Source organism: Lotus japonicus, chromosome 2 (assembly GCF_012489685.1).
Source record: "Lotus japonicus ecotype B-129 chromosome 2, LjGifu_v1.2".
NCBI classification, from domain to species: Eukaryota; Viridiplantae; Streptophyta; class Magnoliopsida; order Fabales; family Fabaceae; genus Lotus; species Lotus japonicus.
In genome coordinates this window covers 48,023,723-48,045,319 of record NC_080042.1, presented here as the reverse complement: position 1 = coordinate 48,045,319, position 21,597 = coordinate 48,023,723, and the positions used below count along the sequence as shown (strand labels likewise).

Sequence of the window (21,597 nt, the reverse complement as noted above, 5' to 3'; positions counted from 1 at the left end):
TCTGTCATTGAACTGAGTTAGTATGCAATTGAGTTGATTTATGTTCGTTGATAATAGGAATAACATGTGGTTACTCTGAATTGATCATTTGCTGGGCATTGTTGTTGACTGACTTGACATATAGGCTTTGGTCCTTAAGTGGCAATGAGGTGGGTGTGGTCCCGCGTGATTGTCCCGTCTTTCGAGGCGTTATAAAGTGGCAATGAGGTGGGTGTGGTCACGCGGGATTGTCCCATCTTTCGAGATGTTCTAAAGTGGCGATGAGGTGGGTGTGGTCCCACGCGATTGTCCCGTCCGTAGTGGCGCTAAGTGGCAATGAGGTGGGTGTGGTCCCGCGTGATTGTCCCGTCTTGAGAGACGATATTGATCGATCCAATTTGTTAGAAGAATATAGTTGCATTATAGGGCACTAACATTTGATTTTGTTAATACGTGATTTAATTCTAGGTTGATTGATTATGTTTATATATATATAATTAAATTCTATGTTGCTGATTTTGCTATATGCGTTATTGGATCATATTGTGGAGCCTGTGTGGCATACTGTGTGGGCCTTGTGCCGTTGTGTGAAGCATGTGTGGCATATTGTGGGGCCTTCGTGGCATATTAAGTGGCAGATCAATGGTTTTCGTTCCAGGTGACTGTCCCGTCTTGCGAGACGCCTTTGATTTGACATGTCTTGGTAGTGACACATAGTTGTACTACAGGGCACTTATATATTGGATTTGATTTGATGTATATTTTTAAGGTTGTTGATATCTGATTTGAGGTTATTGTCATATGAGTTGATTCTATGTTTGTTGAGGTTGTTTATATCTGGTTTAATTCTATGTTGCTGCTTCTATTGATATCTATCTTTGATTATATTGTTAGCTTATCTGTTTGTGGTATCTATGTTGTTAAGTTGTTGATATCTAGATTAATCTATGTTGCTAAGTTGTTGATATCTGAGTTAAATTCATATCGTTGATTTTGCTGATATATGATTTGATTTCATGTTGTTGGATATATGTTGTCATTTATCTTGAAATAAGTTGCTAGTTTATGTGCCATGATATGCACTTAAATTTGAATAGCATGTTTTTCTGTTTTATACGTGGTAGTTGTATGGAGTTAACCCTTTCTATTTGCTACTTGTTGTTTGGGTGCTTAACGCTATTAGGCGATGGAGAATCTTCGATGGAGCTTGATCTTCGTACGAGTCGGAGAGAAGAACTTGAAGATCTGTGGATGACTCGAAGAATAGAGTCGGGTGTAGGGCTAAAGCGTTGGGTTAGAGAGCTTACCGTTATTGGTTTAAGCTTGCATAAAGATTTTAGGAATTTATATTTGAGGTTTCGGGTAGGTTCTGATGCATTGCTTTCATGCGGTTCCCCGATGTGGAGATCGTAGGGAGTATGTCGGATTCATGGTGTCATTGCATAATAGGTTTTTTTGTTGAGTTGTTTCTATTGGTTAGGTCTTGTAGTTGGCAGTATGCATGACATGTTTTGGAAATACATTTGAAAAGAAAAAATATACTCGTGTTTATACATTCTTTTGAAAAATATTGCATATTTATTTTATTAGCTTGTTACCGTAACCCTTGAAAATCGGGGGTTACAAGAATCGTTTCGTTCCGATCGTGATCCCACCGATTTTCAATTTCTCACTCAGATTCTCTATATTGATTCTGCTATTTCGATTAAGAGTGAGAAAAGCGTTAGGTGTGGTGAGTCAAACTATTTGGAAAATTGAGCAAGCTACATGAACTGGTGCGGGAAGCTGGATTCATCATCGAACTTGAATTTCAATCACTTCGTTGTTGTTGTTACCTGTTTGTTGTTGAATTTTTTCCTCCATTTTCCCGCCAATTTCTCTCAAGTAACAATAATCGAGAATTTTATTCCCATGAAAAGGTGTTTATTGTTTTTCCCTAATTCATGTGTGAAGCACTGAAGCTTGATTGCTAAATTGATTTTGGTGAAAACTGAAATTCTGAAAACCCATGATTGATTGATAATTTGATATATATATTTCACCCATTTTCAACTCGAGGGGGGTGAAAAACTAATTGAGTTAGAAGCAAGCGATGGGAGCTTGGGTAATCTGGATATCTGTCATCTTTTTTACATAGGGCAATGACATTAGATGATTTAGATCTTGCTTTGTTCACAGGAAAGTTCTATTCTAAATTGCTATGGATATGAAGGTTTTTTCTTTTTTGATTGGCTGGTCACGGATAGCCAAGTTACTCCTTTGGCTCAAGTCATTGTTTCCCTGTCTGATTTGTGTTATTCTGCATTTCTTCTCCCCTGCAATTCTCATTGTTGTTGTTATTTGCTTTCTTTCTTTGTCTATTTTTTTCTCTTCCTCTAATTTGTATCCTGTTAGAGCTAGAGCTAGTGCTAGTTAGTTGAAGTAATGAAAATTAGTCATTCGATTTAGTTACATTTTTCTCTCTTTTCGGTTCTATCTTTCTACTTCCTATTAAAAGTATCCCTTTTCATAATTTGTTGTTGAAATATTGCATTTGGTTAATGAAATACCACATTATAGTACTATGAAAACTTTGCAGTTTATGCACTGACTTGAAATACCAATTATGTGCTACATTTGAGTGAAATGTGTGTTGATGTGATTTTTTTATCTCCCTTGGTATAAGCTTGAATTGAAGCAAACTGTTTATGTGTTATGTAAGTGCTGTTAGGACAACACAATCTTGACCTTGATTATTGGTCATGAGGTATATAAAGAATTCTGATTATGATATGCTTGAATCAAAAAATTGAACCCCTGACCCCAGGGTCCTGGATCCGCCACTGCTTCTGAGTTTAGAGAAACCATGATGACTTCCCTAAACGCTTGCATCTCCGATCATACATTTGAGCTAACCTATATTGATTTCTCAAGTGACAAAAATATTTAAATCCCCATAACTTGAGATTGAGGAAGCTATGTGTGATGTCAAGATTAAGCCTTCCAAATTTCTCTATCAGTTCTAGCTCATGAACCATCATCCCTTCTTAAGGCATCAACCACCACATTATTCTTTCTTGGATGGTATTTAACTCATAAATATAGTCCTTAAGGAACTTCATCCACCTTTGCCTAAAATTGAGTTCCTTCTAGCTGAAGAGTTGTTTAAGACTTTTGTGATCACTAAACACTTCAAACTTGACCGCATGTAGGCCGCGATATTTTTAGTTTAAAATACATCATTAACCCATTCTTAGAAGCACCACAATAGACATCAGAGGTTTCTAATGAGTACGGAATAAGTAAAATTGTTTTTAGAATCACTCCCCTCCTCTTCTCTTAACGAAACAAGATAAGAATTAAAATCTCTCTATTCTCCCTCCCCCCTACTTTAAAATATCTCTCTTTGCATTCCCTCCTTTGAACCAAAGTCACCCTAAAGAGAACAACTTCACAAGAAGCTAATCTTCCTGTAAGTCCATTATTAGGGAGAAATTAGAAATATTGATATCAAACATCAAGTAAGGGGATGGAAATCTTATATCCCAACAGCCAACAGGTCCTTCACACCGCCCCTCCAATTAATATGTACCAAATCATTAAAAAATAAGACATTAGCTTTTCTTCACCTCTAACATGGCAGCACACATCCTGCTGCTCCACCCATGGTGCTATTGCAAACTGGAAGGTTATTCTCCTTTAAGAGTATAGGTGACCAAAATTGGTTGAGCTCTATGAAGCAAGTGGAGAATTGATTTTTGTTGGATGCAGAAGCTACCCAAGGTAGCGTGCGCCAAACTCGAGTAAGGAGACTGAAACTCACTTTTAGGTGGGTGGATCCTCTGCAGCAGTTAATTTCCTCAATCCCTCTGCAGTGAAATTTATGGTCGTTGGATGCATCCTACGGTTCATATATTTTAAACATAAAAAAATCATTTAATTAGTAAAGTACACAAGCACGTGATGCAGCGGCGACGGAGAAGCGTTACGGCAAAGACGAACAACCGCCTATCAACCCGGTTGTAACCCCTCCACCACCGCGGTGTTCAACGGCAAACCACCAGAATGTTGTCATCCATTTCTGTCGTCTCCTTCCAGTCTTTAGGCACTAAACCAGAAGCAATTGAATCTGCACAAATATTACTAGTCGACTTCAACCCGGTTGCAATTGCAGATTTCAACATTTAGGGCACTTAAACCAGAAGCAAAACCAAATTGGGTCAAATGAATCTGCACAAATTGGGGGTGAAACATGGTGTTTTGGATCTCTCTTAAGTCTACAAATAGGAAAAAATTGCAAAACGTGAGAAGAACGGAAACGATTGAACATGGCACTTTTGTTTCCAATCACCATTGAGGAACACAGTTACTGGACAACGGTGGTGCGAATTGGTGGCCGGAGTAAAGAAGAAAGTGGTTGCTGCTGCCGTGGACCGTGGTTCATCTTCAGACTTCACTATAATGCTTCCCTACTGTGTCACGTGCCTGTTCTTCGTCTTCATTACTTATTTTTAATGTTTAACACATCTGAACCGTAAGATGAATCGAACGGCCAGATATTTCGCTGCAGAGGGATTGAGGAAATTAGCTGCTGAAGAGGATCCAGATCCAATCCCACTTTTAGAGATGAAGTGGGATTGGATCTGGATCCTCTTCAGCAGCTAATTTCCTCAATCCCTCTGCAGCGAAATATCTGGCCGTTCGATTCATCTTACGGTTCATATGTGTTAAACATTAAAAATAAGTAATGAAGACGAAGAACAGGCACGTGACACAGTAGGGAAGCATTATAGTGAAGTCTGAAGATGAACCACGGTCCACGGCAGCAGCAACCACTTTCTTCTTTACTCCGGCCACCAATTCGCACCACCGTTGTCCAGTAACTGTGTTCCTCAATGGTGATTGGAAACAAAAGTGCCATGTTCAATCGTTTCCGTTCTTCTCACGTTTTGCAATTTTTTCCTATTTGTAGACTTAAGAGAGATCCAAAACACCATGTTTCACCCCCAATTTGTGCAGATTCATTTGACCCAATTTGGTTTTGCTTCTGGTTTAAGTGCCCTAAATGTTGAAATCTGCAATTGCAACCGGGTTGAAGTCGACTAGTAATATTTGTGCAGATTCAATTGCTTCTGGTTTAGTGCCTAAAGACTGGAAGGAGACGACAGAAATGGATGACAACAGTCTGGTGGTTTGCCGTTGAACACCGCGGTGGTGGAGGGGTTACAACCGGGTTGATAGGCGGTTGTTCGTCTTTGCCGTAACGCTTCTCCGTCGCCGCTGCATCACGTGCTTGTCTACTTTACTAATTAAATGATTTTTTTATGTTTAAAATATATGAACCGTAGGATGCATCCAACGACCATAAATTTCACTGCAGAGGGATTGAGGAAATTAACTGCTGCAGAGGATCCACCCACGTTTTAGATTGGATCCTCGTTTGTCCATTTAAACGCAATTCTGGATGGATCCCAACATGCTCTAAATCGCTAAGCAGAAAAGATCCTATCTTTCTTAACAGCTTGTGGTACCAGAAAGCATAGGGGTAGTGAACATGCATCAAGGAACTATTACCAAGTAGTGGTTCCCCTAACCGAATGTACTAAAGAGATGCTATATGAAACTTCAGATTAATGAACCGATCTTGCTAATTTTTGAATTCAAATTTAATCTTTTCTTTTTTAATCTTTTGTAACAAGGTATTTTTCTGTTGTGTACTCTATTTATACTCATGTAATCTGCATATATTTTAATGAGAGCATTTTATATCTTTTATCCTTTTCTATAGTATACAGCCTCTATGATCAACAGAATAGATAAATTTCCAATTAGGGACAATGAAGCATTTTAGCCTGCATGCAAGGTAGAAACCAAATTCACTAAGTACAAATTTCAGGTAAATGCTGAGAAGGCAAATAGCTTAGATTATAGAAGGCAAATAGCATCAGCAGCCACACTAGTAATAAAAGACAAGCATTTCTCCACTTGTAAAGAGATTTAGTAAAAGACATAGGAGCAGGCTATAATCAACTTGCAAAAAGTACAGCTATAATTATTTGCTAAACAAAGTTAGCAAATAGAATCATAAATTACACCACTTGTTGGCTTTTAAGTCCCAAGTTGACACCCATTTTTCTAAATCTTACTTAGTAAGACCCAACTGTACAGAAGTTAGCCGCATCTTACTAAATTGACATATTTGCGGCCAAGATTCATTGACACCAAGGACAAGTCATGAACACACATACAGACACATATATCGTGCTCTCACTTATTCAAAAGAAAGAGATTATGAAGTTACAACTTGAAATTTATTAATGTACTTCCATACTCCGACAAAATAAGAGGGAGTACATTAGTAACCACTGATAGGACCATGGCATATTGTGATTTCTTTGCAGATAAGTTCTCCTTCATGAAGAACCAAATCATGTATCTTTCCTAGTAATTGGAAAGAAGGAAATTATGTTACACAACACTTAGCTCCAATTAGGTTGTTTATACCTTTACCAAAGTCCTGTGTCCACATGCTGAGATTGCATAAGAACACAATATTAATTACATTTACTCAGTTAAATCATGAGCCAACTAAACAAAAGGACCATACTGAAGCGGACATGCAGTTTGGGCTTCATAGAATATAGTCATACAGACAACAATTCAGTTTAGTATGAAAACAGCTTTTCACCATGCTACTAGAGAAGACATGAAAACAGCTTTTCACCAGAATAGGTTCTAAGGATGGAAATCACATCACCCCACAAAATATGAGCGTTTCTTTTCAGACGAAGACCCCAGAGAACAAAATGTAGTGCACAATGCAATGAAACTCAGTCCTTTTACTCTTACCGAAACCTTTAAACCAAAAAGACTTTTGTTATGATCCCAGAAGACCTAGTGAAGGCTGAAGACATGTACTCTAGATCTAACTGCCTTCACAGAATCTAAAGGTAACTAAACACTTTTCTGCATCAGAAACAATTCATACAACTACAAGGAAATAAACCATTTTCAGGTCTGTAAATATGCAGTATACATTATGATAAATCACTGACTCTCTGTTCAAATATAAGACATGAGCATGGATGAAATATTGAACTTCCAAATTTGCTTTTCCAGAAAGAATCTCTCTGTTTCAAAGGAAAGAATGAGAAATGGCAGTTGAATTAGAATAAAACTCGCCAGAAGTAGTCAGATTAAAAATTCACAAGACTCCAATGTGTTATCATATAAACTACATGAAAATAAAACTCCCCTCTTTCAATGTGCTGCCTAATAAATGCTGATAAAGTAAAACAACTTTAAAAAAGAGATACTTCATTCATATTTTCACTCTAACTTAAACTTCTGGGAGGACTATCAGGTAGGAGATTTACTTTTAAGATATGCTTTGCTTTCCCATGTCTTTATATTTTTTCTTCCTTAAACAATTATGATGCCCAGATTTCAAGGTTATGTTGTTCTAATGGGATTTCATTAGCGTATTTTTTAGTTAGGTAAAATAGGTTCTTATTGTGATATTTCCCAATAAAAGAACTTTTTCTAATACACAACACAAGGACCTAAGGTATCAGACATAATACACACCTCATATCTTATTATAGAACAACACAAGCACCCAAAGAACTTTATCTAAGTTATGGCCTTTACCAAATTGGGTTACCGTGAGGGTCCCCTCGACTTCTTAGATTGGTCTTCGATTCCAGATAAAAGGAATCAATCGGTGGATCAACCCTTCTAGGGTGCTTTCATGAAAATCTTTGCTGAACTCCTTCTTTGGATAGAGTTTGTTTTCCAGTTTGATTAACCTCTCTGAAAGTCCAAAAGCTCACTCTGTCTTTAAGGCCAAGTCTTTTATATGGACTCCAGCAGTGCAGAGCTTAACCAAATTAATTCTAATTACAGGGTGCAGTTTTGCAAGCAGCATAAGGCTCTTATCTCTTATGTGTTACACGTTGTGCCTGCTCAAAATAAGTTCCACATTGTGTTTTAAACAATTCTGCTGTTGTTTCTCTGGGAATTCCATATTTGGCTTTCATGGATTTGATAAGTAGAGAGGAAAAATGCATGTGGCAATGTGCAATCTACCTACTATGGTTTAGCTAGTTATGACAGAAATGAAGAAGTCAAACTATTTTTGCGATGTGCAATATTAGCTACACATCGTTTCATTTGGATGGAGCACAATATTTATTAGCTACACTTAGAAATTTGATATTCCAAAATAAAATAAAGGGATTTCAGCTACAGACTAATTAAATTCAGGAAACAAAGCTTCAACAAAGCCTAGTCAATCTCATTTTAAACTCACATATCTTAAAAGCATTAAGGGGGAGGGTTAATTCTTTCCTCAAGTTTCCCCGTCAAAAATGTTTACTTTAAACTAGATAGTCCACATCTTACCAAAGACATCAGTAAAATTTTAAAGAAATAAAAAGTAGCATACATGTAATGCCATTGCCAAAAGCTTGCAAGACAGCCAACCTAGTTAAAGCCAGTGCCAATTTCCTTACGCTTTAGTTCTAAAGCGATACGTTCATTTTCTAGCTTCATTCTTTCATTCTCCAGCTTCATCTTCTCCAACTCCCGGTCTTTTTTCTTACTAAACCTCTGCCACTTCAATCTTTGTTTCTCTAGTTCTAGCATCTCAGCCTGAATCTGTAGCTTCTGTTCTTCTAACTGAAGTGACCGAGATTCAATCCATTGCTTCTGTAACCAAGCCGCTCTCATGCTTTCAGGTAAAGCTTGATTGGCATCAGATTGGACCATCGGTCCATGACTCTTTAAAGAATTCCCAAAAGTAGCAGCACCTTCTTGGCTTTCTCCTTGTTTAAGTCTTTTTGTAGATGTCCCCAATCCCCCAAAGATTCCTCTACTCTCTCCATGAGAAGCATAATTCTCTTCAAGGTCGTCATGATCATCGGTTCCGATATCTTGGTCATCTTCATCATGATCATCATCATAGGACCTTCTGATATCATCATTTTCGAAGTCATCTCTATTTCGGAGAGCTAACTGTAGCGATCGTTGCAATGCAAGATCATGGGGTAAATGCAATCTATTACCATTGTGGTAAGAACACATCTCTTCATAAAAGAGCTGCTTTGAGCTTAATATTTTCCGAACATCATCCTTTTCTTTCTCAGAAAGATAATCTATTAAATCCAACAGAGCAGGATTTTCAACAACCTGACACGACGTGCCTCTCCCAAGCATATCATTAAGCCTTTTATACCTTTTATTAAGATCATTAAATTTATCCTCACACTGCTGAGGGGAAACATGATAACCTCTTTCAGCCATGACCTTGGAAACAGATTTCCACTTACCCTTTTTCTGCAGGACTGGAAATTTTCTTCGTCCTCCGCTGCCAACATCAGAAGTTGAATCGTCGCCTATATAAGACACAGCTGTTATCAGAAGCCTCACCATCTTATCAGTCCACTTCACCCGCTGCCAAGGCGACCCCTTTTTCCCTCTACTCGCTTCATGATGATGACCATCGACACCTTCCTCAGCATAGCTCGGCTCATCTTCCTCACTTGCTGAGTTTTTGTTTCTATCTCCCTGATTAAACTCTGGCATTGACATAGGCTGATCACAGTTCTGCAGGGTTCCCATGGTAAGAGGAAAACCATCATGATTTGAGGGACGCACTGAAGACCCTTGGCAAGCATGAGTTTGATGTTGGTTCATGGTATGCGAGTGCTGTGTGTGACGATGAATCGGCATTGCTCCAGGCAAATCAAAACCACCAAAAGAAGCCCCACCTTGAGCTACACCTCCCTGTGACATCTTCCCTTCCATTCCTTCTTACAAACAACAAAACAGATCAGACCAATGAACCATTCCACCTCCAATCCTAGTTCACACACATTTTGAAAAGCATTTCATAATTCACCAAAAATACAGATTGCAAACATACAAACCCATGTCTTTTCAATCTTTCAATACATTTTCCAATCCCAAGCTCTCAACTATTATCCTTCAAAATCTTCAAGTTAAAAAAACTATCAAATCAAACTGGAACCCTTCTATAAAACCCCATTTCAGACCCCAACATTCCAAACCCCAAAACATTAAAAAGATAAGATTCCAACAGAGGGACCCACCCAATTTCTCAAACATCCACCCAGCAGAAAAATAAAAGGAAAATGTTCAACAAAGATTCACAATAAAAGCTTAGTTGAAAAAAACACCTTTCAAAGGCTCAGCAGTGAGGAAGCTCAGCTACTCATCTGATGGAAATCTGCACAGAATCTCATATACCCAGATGTCAAGATTGGACCTTTTTTCTCGAATCAAGCCCAGAATTCAGAGATGAAAATCACGAGAAGCACATCTTCTGTGTAACTCAGGAGGAAGAATGAAAAAGTGCACAACAAAACAAAGGAGAAGAGAAGAAAAGGAGTGAAGCACTAAAGACAAAAATGGGTTCCTGAGCATGCTACTTTTCAACTAAAGTATTTATAAACACTGGATTCTTGGACACAGAGAGAGAGAGAGAGAGAGAGAGAGAGAGAGTGAACCTTATAGCTGATTCAATGTATGAAAAACTTGTGTGGACCAAAGCTATTTATTAAAAACACTCAGCAAAAGAAGGAACCTTAATAAAATTATCCTTACTAGTGCGATAACCCGTGCGTGGCACGGAATTTTATGTGAATTTTTTTAATAAATAAATTAATTTTTTTATATATGTAATTTTTAAATTATAAATAAGTCAATCGTGTCTAACTCAATCGTTTAATAATATATGAAGAAAAAAATGGAATAAATAAATGAAATTGTGTTGTATACGTCAAACATTTCCAAAAATTCTCTTAAACAATATATTTAAAGTAGTGGTCTGTTGTTTGCTCGACTCATCCGGTATACAAAGTTTAAGACAATTTTTTGAGCGTACTCTCGAAAGAGCTACAAATAACTGACCATGAGTGAAGACGGACCTCGAAAGGAAGAGCCTAATCTGAGATAATGTTTGTCCTTGACTTTTGTTTATGGTCATCGCAAAGCATACTGCAATTCGAAACTGTCTTCTTCTGAATTTAATTGCAAATTTGGAATCAGAAGGATCCAAGTTCATTCTTGAAATGTGCACTTTTTCATTAGCATTTGTTCCTGTGATAACAATTGCACCAATAACACGTTCACCAAGTTCATCCACAATTAATCTGGTTTCATTGCATAAACTTGCTGCTTGATCTATATTTCTCAAAAGCGTGATTTAAGTACCAACTTTCAATAATAGTTTGCGGTTTGGAATTCCTGAACATTTAGTGTCGTTCAAAAATTTTGTGTTAACCCATCACCTCGTATTTTAGAATTCTCGTCAGATCGCAAGGTAGAGTCGAAGTTCAAATATTCATGTTCTAGTGTAGCTATCATGCCAAACATGTACGTGTTTATCATTTCAACAGCCTCTAGTGTAGGGGCCAATATTTCTCTATCTTGAAAGAATTGCGGGTCTTTCATTTTGTTCGTAAGGCCAGGAACTCGTGCAATGCACAAAGTATAATTCTGAATATATTAAAAAAAAATTAATATATGGATTATTTTTTATATAAATGATAAATAAATACAAATATAATTCTATGTTTAATTAATATGACTATGATATAGCCATGGAAAAAAAAATTAATATGACTATGATATAAAAATTGAATATATAATAAATTGCATGTTTTTTATTTTTTTTATTTCGTTTTTCCCATATCTAAATAATTCTACACAATTTATAACATATAAAAGATGTGATATTTTTTGGTACATCGGACTGATAAATTGCACCATCCAGGAATTGATATCTGGACCTCTCTCACTCAACCCATAAAATTATAATAAAATTTGCTCAGCTGGCACAGTTTAATTCCTCGTGGGAGCTCTATATTCACAATCAAATTAAAATGCTTATGTTCTTAAATCATTTAAAAAGTATGAGAAAAGTACTAAAATTATAACAAAACATTTTCTATTAGTTTCAACTTGAAAGCATTTTCATGTAAAATGTTTCTCATGTAGGAGCTTTTTACTATATAATTAATAAATATAGACTAAATATGTTTATTTTTCTGTAATTCCCAGTGGGAGTCTTATATTCACAATCAAATTATAATGCTTATGTATATCTACTCTTAAATAATTTAAAAACTATGAGAAAAGTACTAAAATTAAAACAATACATTTTCTAATAGTTTCAACTTGAAAGAGTTTTAATGCAAAATGTTCCTCCCCGTATGAGCTATATATGTTCATTTATTCCAATTCTTGACAAAATTTCATATATATATATATATATATATATATATATATTTACCTTTAAACTTATGAAAATAATTCTAAAATTATATTAAAATTTATTGTTTGTTATTTTCAACTTGGAAATATTTTGATATAAATGTTCTTCCTAGTGAAATATCTATTTTGACATTTAAATTAAAGTATTTCTATAAAAGTAATAAAACTATATTAAAATATTTTCTATTAGTTTCAACTTGAAATTACTTTCATGCAAAATGTTTCTCCCCATAAAAAGTTTTTACAATGTAACTTATACATAAAAAATATTGTAGTTATATGTTTATTTATTCTAATCTTCGTATATCATAAATTATTAGTATCAAAATTTTGTATTTTTATATACATATTTACTTTTAAACTTGTGAAAAAAAATATAAATTTATATTAAAATGCTCTCAAAATTGATCATATGTTATATTAGGTAGTAGTTAATAAACTCCTTGAGATAAGTGAGAGTAGTTAACTATATTCAATGAGTTGATATTTAATTTTTTTTTTGTTATTACAGAGTTTAAGATGATGATATAAGTCTCAATGCTACGTTCAAAAAATTTGCAATTACAAAGGGTCTTGTCCACATTTTTTTTGTATAAACATCCGATACTCGCTCACCCTTTGGGTCTTGCCCTTAAATCTACAAAACAATTTTTCAAACAATTTTTTTTAAAACAAATCAAAATAATTGTTAACGATAACAACTTTTACCATTAACGTAGCACCGAGTTTTGTACAACTTTTAATTCCATTTTGTTTTCAAAAGATTGACTTGCCAAAAAATTAGTTACACTAATTAATTTACGGTGTTCAACTTCATTCCCTTTTCAAGATCTAGAAGTGTGAAGAATAATGAAAGAACAATAATATATATTAGTAAAAAATACCAACACTTATTATATTTCTACCGTTTATATGTCCATTAGTCTCATTACATGATTTAGAAGAGTAAAAATAATGAAAAGAACAATAATATATAATCAATAAAAAAACCAACACTGATTATATTTTCACTGTCTAGGTGTCCATTTGTCTCAACCAAGGCAAAATGGTGTGGTTCTTCGAGAGAAATTTCTAAACATAAGGTCAGAAGCATGTAGTAGTGGCATAAGAGCCTTATTTTCACTTATTAGAATACACTGAAAATTTTGTATGTTGTTTCTAATTTTGGTAACTCTGGAAAATTTGAGTTCCTCCTTTCTATTCCATCATGAACAATAGTCACAATATTTTCCGCCAGTGCACTATCTTTGTCCCTGGAGCTTTTCTTGTAAAGAGGAAACTGAAGCACATGCAGAATGTGTGTTGATAACCTACAACTCAAAAGATCATTTTATTTATTTAGGCTACCATCAAGATTCAGAAATATAAAAAAAACTTAAATGAAACCATAAAAGTGTAACAATGAATTGTAATGTAAGAATGAGCAAGTAACGTTCAAAAAAGAGAATGAGCAATTATAAATTAATAATGAAGACTTACCAAATAAAAGACAATTGAATTTGGGCTTTGAAATTTCCTGGAAATTATCCCGGTTTTCCTAACAATCAATTCTAGAAGGCATAGCCAATTTTCTTAAAAGCCAAGAGCAAAATCTAATGCAGGGAGAAGCAATAAGTTCAGAACAAAAAAATTGTGAAAAATGGGGCAAAAAAATTATAAAGAATTACTAATCAAAATTATCATGAAAAAAAACCTGTTTGCAACGACTAACAATGGAGGGAACTGTTATCTCACTTCATCTAAGACCCGTCAACATAATATCTTTCACACTTTCAACAACCATACTAAAAACACAATCATCAATAAGCAGTCACAAACGATCAAAAGGCACAAAAAATAATCAAAGGTTAAGAACTCACACATGAGAGAAGCAGAGTTGTAAAAAATCCAATCTTCTTCAGTTCCTGCCCAGAAAAATAAAGAATGTCAAGGAAAAAATCAAATACTGCCGACAAAGATGCCTTTTGGCACTGTTGATAGATCATCCATGCCTAAGTTCACCACAAGTGCACATATATCCATATTAAGCAATACTTTCACATGGAAAGAACACTATAAATCATGATTTCGTGCATTAGAACGGGTGCAAGTAAATATATATCATGAAAATAAGGAGAAGGCAAGTAAAAATTCAAACTCACAATATACTTCAACAAACATCCCGGTGTGTAGAGATTTCAGATTTTGCTCCTCTTTAGGGGATTTCCGCATTCATGATAACCTTTGTTGAGTACGAAATCTAATGCAGGGAGAAGCAAATAATTCAGAACAACAACAAAAATTGTGAGAAAGATGAGGTAAAAATTATATAGAAATACAAAACTAAAAACGCAGACGGTTGGAGAAAGAAGGATTAATGTTTTGAACGCTAAACTTTATGTGTTATTTATAGTTGAAGCCTCATGAAATAAGTCAACATGGGTTGGCAAAATAAACCAATCAAAATAATTTGTGCTAAAATTTAAAAGCTTTGGCGAGGCTTAATGTTGGTGGGTCAGAAACATTAAAAATAACAGTGGGTCAGAAGATGGGGGCGTCCCAAATTAATTTTGAAGAGCCCATTCCTGCGAAGAATTGCAAGTTTGAGACTGGGATAGAGGATCATGTTGAAACAGAGTTTGAAGAAAGGGTTTATTCTGATGACGCAATTTTAGCTGCTGTGAAGCAACGAAGGGGGCGCAATAAAGGAGGGATTCCAGGCGGTACTCGGGGCAGAAAATTAGATGGGAAAAGTCGTGCAAAAAGAGGTAGACCAAAGGGTAGTAAAAACAAGCCGAAAAAGCAGCGGGTGGAGGAAGAGGTTCATGCTTGGTCAGATGAAGATTCAGGCGGTGAAGGCATAAGTTCTAGAGCAAGGCAGACTTGGAGATTGGCGAAGCGTTTAGGGGTTGTTTATAATGGTGCTGATGAGGAGATGATCAGAAGGCTCGAGATTCAGATCAGAGAAAACCACCCTAATCTACAGTAACTTTCCAGCCTTGAAGTCAATGCTGGTGCTGATGGGAGGTAGTAAGAGAAGATGTGTACAATGTATATGTTATGTCATGGAATTTCTTTGCTGTCAAATGAGGGTGCTTTGGAGGATGTGTGTTCTGTCATTATATGATCAGAGGATAGTGATGAGGCAATTTGGGGTGTAGCTGAATCTGGTGAGGACCTGGTGAGGGTGGAGGTCTGAGTTGTGTGGGTGACTATCACTATGATGAAAGTATAATGCAGGGTTCAGGCAGGTATAATGCAGGGTTTATGCAGATTTTTTTTTTTTGGGTTGTATTGGCTGAAATGTGGTTGATTATCTGGTATGTGGCATGCCTTATCTATGGTGCTGATTTTTGTGCGTTTGGTTATAAGAGTGGAGATAATTTGGTGGTTTTGTGGAAAGTTTTCAATGGTTTAATGGGTGCTAGTTGTTGTAGACTCGGTTCAGTAGAAAGTGGGGTGTGATTGTGTGACAGATCAGGCATATGTTTCATGGAGGCAAGGTTGTTAGTGGATGTGGATGGATAAAGGTGTGGGAATTTGATGTCTTTCAATTCTTGCGGGTGATTAATTATGCTGGTGTCAGTAAGGGTGGTTTCTTTGTCTTTTACTGGGTGCTGTCTTAGAAGGGACTTTTAACAATGATGTGGATTGCAGAATGTGCCTGTGATGAATTTGTTCAGATTGCAGATTGTGTCCTTTTAATTTGATAATTGAAGGGAAATTCTATGGTATATGAATTGGGTGGAATGTTCATTGTGGAGGTATAGTCGTGTCTTTTTTTTTTGGAGGGGTATTACCATGTTTAATATTTGTTCAATCAAATCAATCTTTAAGTTTGGCAGTGGCAGTGGCTAAGTGTTGTTGTGCTGGTAGTTCTGGGGAATCTATGCGTGAATAGCTCGGAAGGATTTTGTTTATGGACTGGCCTTTGAATGGGGAGTTGAATGCTGGGCATTGGTTACTTTAGGTGATATTTTGTGTCATAAAAATGGGTTGAATACAGGCTGCTTTTGCTTTTTCATGTTTTTTTTTCTGGGGTGATTGTAATGGTATGGCATGGTGTATTGTTCATTTGCTCTTTATAGTTTGTTGTACTCTTTTTCCTACTCTAGGTTTTTTCCCATTGGGTTTTACCTTAGAGAGGTTTTAATGAGGCTCAAACTATAAGCAAGAGTTGGGTTGCTTTTGGTTGGTTTTCAAGTTTCATGAGGGTGTTGTTCTCATGGAGGTTTCAATATTAATAAAGTTAATCTTTTTGCTGTCAAAAAAAAAAAAACATAAGTTGCAGAAAATTGTAGAGAAAATAATTAAAGGCAAATAATTACATTGGAATTATTTTCAAGACTAATAATAAGCACATGAATAATTTTACTTGTCCATTATCAAGGAAAGCACGTTAAAAAAAAATCAAGGAAGGCATATAGTTATTATTCAAAATGGAAATAGTTAGAATTCAAATTGGCCATAAAGATATTTAATTTTAATTGATGAATGAAGGAGGTGGTTTATAAAAGGAAGATGTTTGAACTCAAGTTTATAAAAGGAAAATAATAATGATTTAAATTGTTTTTAAGAAAGAAGATGATAGGTTCAAATTTTAGTAGTTGGGGACAAAATATGGTTAGTAATTAATATGAGATATTAGTATGTTGGTAAAAAAATCAAAATATAAATTAAGGGATACATCATACATGAGACTTCAATGAGTTAAGTCATAGTGGCATTAGAGAAAGAAAAATAATTAAACAAATAACAGAAAAAAGGGGGCTAGTTGTTATTGGTCTTTGGGGTTTATAGTGGTGGGTTTTAAATGATATTTTCAAAATGAAGATAGATTGTATTCAAATTTGTTTAAAACGAAAAAATCTGAATGGCCAGGAATATGTTAATGGGTTGGATGTAAGCATTTAGTATTAGATATAAATATAAAAAAGAAAGGAACGTAAAAAAAAATCAGAAAGATAATAGAGAGGTTTCAAATAGGACTTTTTTTTAACTTTTTCAAATAGGACTTAATAATTCTTAAATTTGCTAACAACTTGATATATTTCCAAATTTATCACCGGTTCCACATGTGTCATTAACATATTGTCTAATTCCTAATTAAACATTTTTCAAACAAAAAAAATTCCTAATTAAACATGATTCGAATTTTGAATTTTAAAATTAATTGATTGAATGATTTAAATTTTGAATTTATTGATTTAATGAGTCATAAATTTGGACCAATGAGAAGTCATCAATGTGGACCAATTAGAATGAGATATTTGGAAAATCATTGTAACAACCAATAGAAAAGAAACATTGACTAATTATGCATTAAATAATATTAAATTGATTATTTTGTTGATTTGATGAGATCGTCAATCAATTTAATTCAGAATAAAAAACTTAATCATTTTTTCAAACAGGAAACCTATTAAATTGACCTGAAAAAAAGACATAATCAGATTTCCAAAAATACTGATGCTTTAAATTAAAAAATACCGATTTTTCTTAGAAAAAAAAAATATATTTGAAAAAATAATAATTTTTTTATATTGATGTTGTAAATTAAAAATCAATATTATTTTATTTTTAAATATTTATTTGCTCATCTTACCCATTTTAAAACCAATCTAATATTAATTATTTTGTAAAAAATTTAAATGTTAAACGAAATTTAAATTTTAAATGTAAAAATTTGAGAATTAATTTATTAATGATAAAAAAATTGAATATTAATTTTTCATTTCAAATTCTAAATTTGCAGAAATAGAAATTATTTTTTATTGGTACCGTATAACTAATTTCGAATTTTTAATTTAATTTTTTCTTTTTAAATTGTGCATTAAATAGTATTAATAATTAATATTATTCGTTCCAATTAATGTCGACCAAATTTCAAATTGTTTGATTTATGTATTTACTTATTTATTGTTTAATGTTGTAATTAATGTCGACCAATCAAAAATTAAGGATTTGGACCAATGAGAAATAGACATGTGGAAATTCAATGAAAACACCCAATAAAAACATGACATGTGGAAATTAGAAAGCATTATGGCCCACTTTGGTGGATGAGCTTTATATATTATTAAGATATGACTTTTAATTCACATATTAGTTAAAGACTTCAAGGTTTAGTGTTCCTATCATCATATTGATTTTATTTTTCGAGAAATTGATTCTTTTTAAGTGATATCTTAAATTTCAGAGATAGATCTTCAAATATTAGAGTTAATTAGCTAGCTATATGTAATATATTTTACATGAGCAATTTAACCTTTAAGGTTATAAATGTATTAATTTTTATATAATATATATATATAACTCCTAAATGATTTTATACTAAATAACCACTATTCTTATGCTTATATTTTTTTGTTACATCGGAAATGCAAATTGCATCCTTCAAGAATTGATTTATGAACCTTCCAACCTCAACCCATATGTCCCATAGCTATTTTTATGCTTATATTTTAATTTTAAATATGCTAATAAATATATATATATATAACCAACATGAAGATAATATTTTTAATTTCGCTTATGAGGTTGTTGCTGTAGAAGAGAAGAACATGTGGAAGAAAATGGGGAGTGGGGATTCTGTTTTTTTTTTTTTTTCTTTAGAAAATGAGTCATATGCTATTATCAAAATAGATAGGTTTACTCTAAAAAAAAATTATTCAATAAATTAAATACTACGAAAAATATAAAATAAAAAAATTTAATTAAGTGAGGTGGATAATATAAGAACACATGTTATAATATGATTGGTACACCAAAGCAATTGGTGATTTAACCCAATTTTTCCTGGAGAATTTTCTGGTGCCGTCGTAAAAATTTGGATACGTTGCGGAAGTGATGTGGACCAATAGAGAAATGCCATATGAAATATTTTTATGATGATCTGTTTGAGGTATCAGGTAATTTTGTATAGCCCTACCAGTTTTATTATTTAAGCATTTGGCCCCACTGATTTACCTTGCATATTTAGAAACTTATTTTATTTATGTTGAGATAAAAATCTTCTCCAAAATTCTAACGAGCCTTTTCTCAATGTCGAGGTTTCTTACTCTGCTTCAGCAAGCTCACAATCGCAAACGAGACCCTTGTGCAGACATACAAGAAATTGGAGATAGGTTGAGGCTAAATCGCAGAGGACGCATCTGGCTTAAGGATTGATTCACTTCATCAAATTGAGTTTCCAAATTACAGAAAATCAAATTAGGGTTTTGAAGAGGGAAAATTTGGGGATTCGTTTCTCGCATTCGAAAAGAAGGGCGTTTGCTGAGTTGATTCATAATTCTTCTTCTCATCTGGTATATTTATTGGGTCTAGTGTATGGTTTTGTTGCATTCTCTAGCTTGGTTCGAAGTAGGGAGGGGACAATGATGTTTTTGCTGCTTCATGCTCAATTGGTAATGTTGCTTCCTTTCGATAGTTGTGTATGGTTATAATTCGATGAATTCATAATTTTTCTTCTTATCTGGTATGCTTATTGGGTCTAGAATATGGTTTTGCTGCATTCTCTAGCTTGGTTCAAAATAGGGAGGGAATGATGATGTTTTTTGGTGCTTCATGCCCAATTTTTAGTTTTGCTTCTTTTGATAGCTATGTCTGGTTATAATTCTTTCCAGTCTAAGTTTATCTTTGCTATTTTCTTTTTTGTGTGTATTGTGTTGTCTATGAATTGTTTCTTAATCGTTGTTATCTTTGAGTCGTTGTTTATAGTTTCGTAGACTATTCGAATTTCATTGTTGGTATATGGTTGCATTGGTTATGGTTCTTTTTTTTTTGAATAAATGGTTTTCATCTTGTATATTATTTTCAATTAGGGTGACTATGTGTTTACAGTTTCCATTCTTAACATGTATAGTTTTAAATGGCAACAGATTTTGATCAATGGCTAAATTGGTTGAGGAGGATTGTGTTAACCTACGTGCTGATGAAGATATAAAAATGTGGAGGATAACAATATAAGTTGTCAAGATGTGCCTACCCATGACAATGACGATGACAAGGATAAAGATGGAAAACCAGTAACGAGGGTGAAGGACTAAAATCAATAATAATGTTGGCTGCAGAAGAAATAATAGATTTTAAATTCTCTTATGAGGCTGAAGCATGTGATTTTCATGAGAAATATGCAAAGTGTTATGGTTTTGTTTCAAGGAAAGACGACGTTTATCGTGATGGAAATGGAAATGTTGTCACAAGGCAGTTAGTGTGCATTAGACAAGGCTAGAGAGACCAAAAACATTTCAAGAAGATTCATCGTGTGAGGAAAGCAAAGCCTATTACAAGAGTTTCATGTCCGGCCAAAATTCGGTTTCGTTTTGATGGAAAGACTTTGAAATGGACAGTTACATTTTTTAAAGAGAAGCACAACCATGACTTGACCCCTCTAGAGAACATTCACTTGATTCCTTCATATCGTGGATTCAGTGAAGTTGCCAAGTCTCAAGTTGATGGTATGGATTTATACGGTGTTAGAGCTTGCAATATCATGGGCTTGATGTTGGGACAAAAGGGCGGACATGAGTCATTAGGTTTTTGAAAACAGACTTGTTCAACCACATTGCAAAACAGAAGAGATAAAGAATTCAAAATGGTGATTCAGTAGTTGTCCTTTCGTACTTAGAAGGAAAGACATATAATGACCCAATGTTCTTCTACAAATTCACTAAATCAAGTGATGAGCGTTTTGAAAACTTGTTTTGGTTTGATGGAGTTACTCATATGGATTACATTGTTTTTGGTGATGTCATTGCGTTTGACAGAACATACAAGAAGAACAAATAAAACAAACCATTGGTAGTTTTCTATGGTTACGACCGTCATAAATATGACAATCGTTTTGTATGTGATTGTGGAAGGCTATAGAGCATGGTGCAAATCTGGAATTTACGAAAGACTTCAAGACCTTGATTTATGCTACTTTCAGCCCAGATAAATTTGAAGCTGGGGGGCAAGCGTGATTGAGAAATATGATTTATCGGAGAACAATTGGGCGAGGATGATGTATGGCATGAAGAGTTTGTGGGCAGGTGCTTACATGCGAGATAAATTCTTTGCTGGTATCAGAACTACTTCATTGTGTAAAGGTATCCACTCTTTCATTAAGAGGTTTTGTGCATGGTAAAAATTATCTTTTTGACTGTTTGCAAAATTTGGAAAGTGCTGTAAAACAATACAGACATAATGAGTTAGTGTCTGATTTTAAGTCTTCTTATGGAGAGCTTGTCACAACAACAACTTTGGCCCGCATTGAACAAGGTGTTGCAAACATACTTCCAAGGAATGTGTTTGCTGAAGTGAAAAATGAGATTGAAGACGCATCAATTGTGGGTAATATTGTTAGGCTTAAAATGAGGA

The 21,597-nt window shown here is 34.5% G+C and overlaps 1 protein-coding gene and 1 long non-coding RNA gene across 4 annotated transcripts; both read right to left on the bottom strand.

Annotated features, from left to right (window-relative positions):
- Positions 1 to 8,233: 8,233 nt before the first annotated feature.
- Positions 8,234 to 10,501, bottom strand: LOC130738177 (trihelix transcription factor GT-3a-like). 3 transcript variants are annotated; one of them, XM_057590106.1, is made up of 2 exons: positions 10,158 to 10,501; positions 8,234 to 9,767 (listed from the first exon to the last, which is right to left on the bottom strand). In XM_057590106.1, the coding sequence occupies exon 2, from the start codon at positions 9,763 to 9,765 to the stop codon at positions 8,443 to 8,445; it is 1,323 nt and encodes a 440-aa protein (XP_057446089.1). In that variant the 5' UTR covers positions 9,766 to 9,767; positions 10,158 to 10,501; the 3' UTR covers positions 8,234 to 8,442. The 3 variants fall into 3 exon arrangements, with proteins under 3 accessions (XP_057446089.1, XP_057446090.1, XP_057446091.1); XM_057590107.1 differs by having other exon boundaries at positions 8,234 to 9,820; positions 10,158 to 10,489; XM_057590108.1 differs by having other exon boundaries at positions 8,234 to 9,770; positions 10,158 to 10,489.
- A 2,707-nt stretch (positions 10,502 to 13,208) lies between these two features.
- On the bottom strand, positions 13,209 to 15,411 carry LOC130738176 (uncharacterized). The gene is made up of 5 exons (XR_009019248.1): positions 14,397 to 15,411; positions 14,115 to 14,159; positions 13,949 to 14,039; positions 13,735 to 13,847; positions 13,209 to 13,565 (listed from the first exon to the last, which is right to left on the bottom strand). It is a non-coding gene; the product is annotated as an uncharacterized LOC130738176 (long non-coding RNA).
- Between the last annotated feature and the right edge of the window lie 6,186 nt (positions 15,412 to 21,597).

Bases quoted from the DNA above. Each gene is read 5' to 3' on its own strand.
- LOC130738177 (XM_057590106.1), bottom strand. From the start codon at position 9,765: ATGGAAGGGAAGATGTCACAGGGAGGTGTAGCTCAAGGTGGGGCTTCT.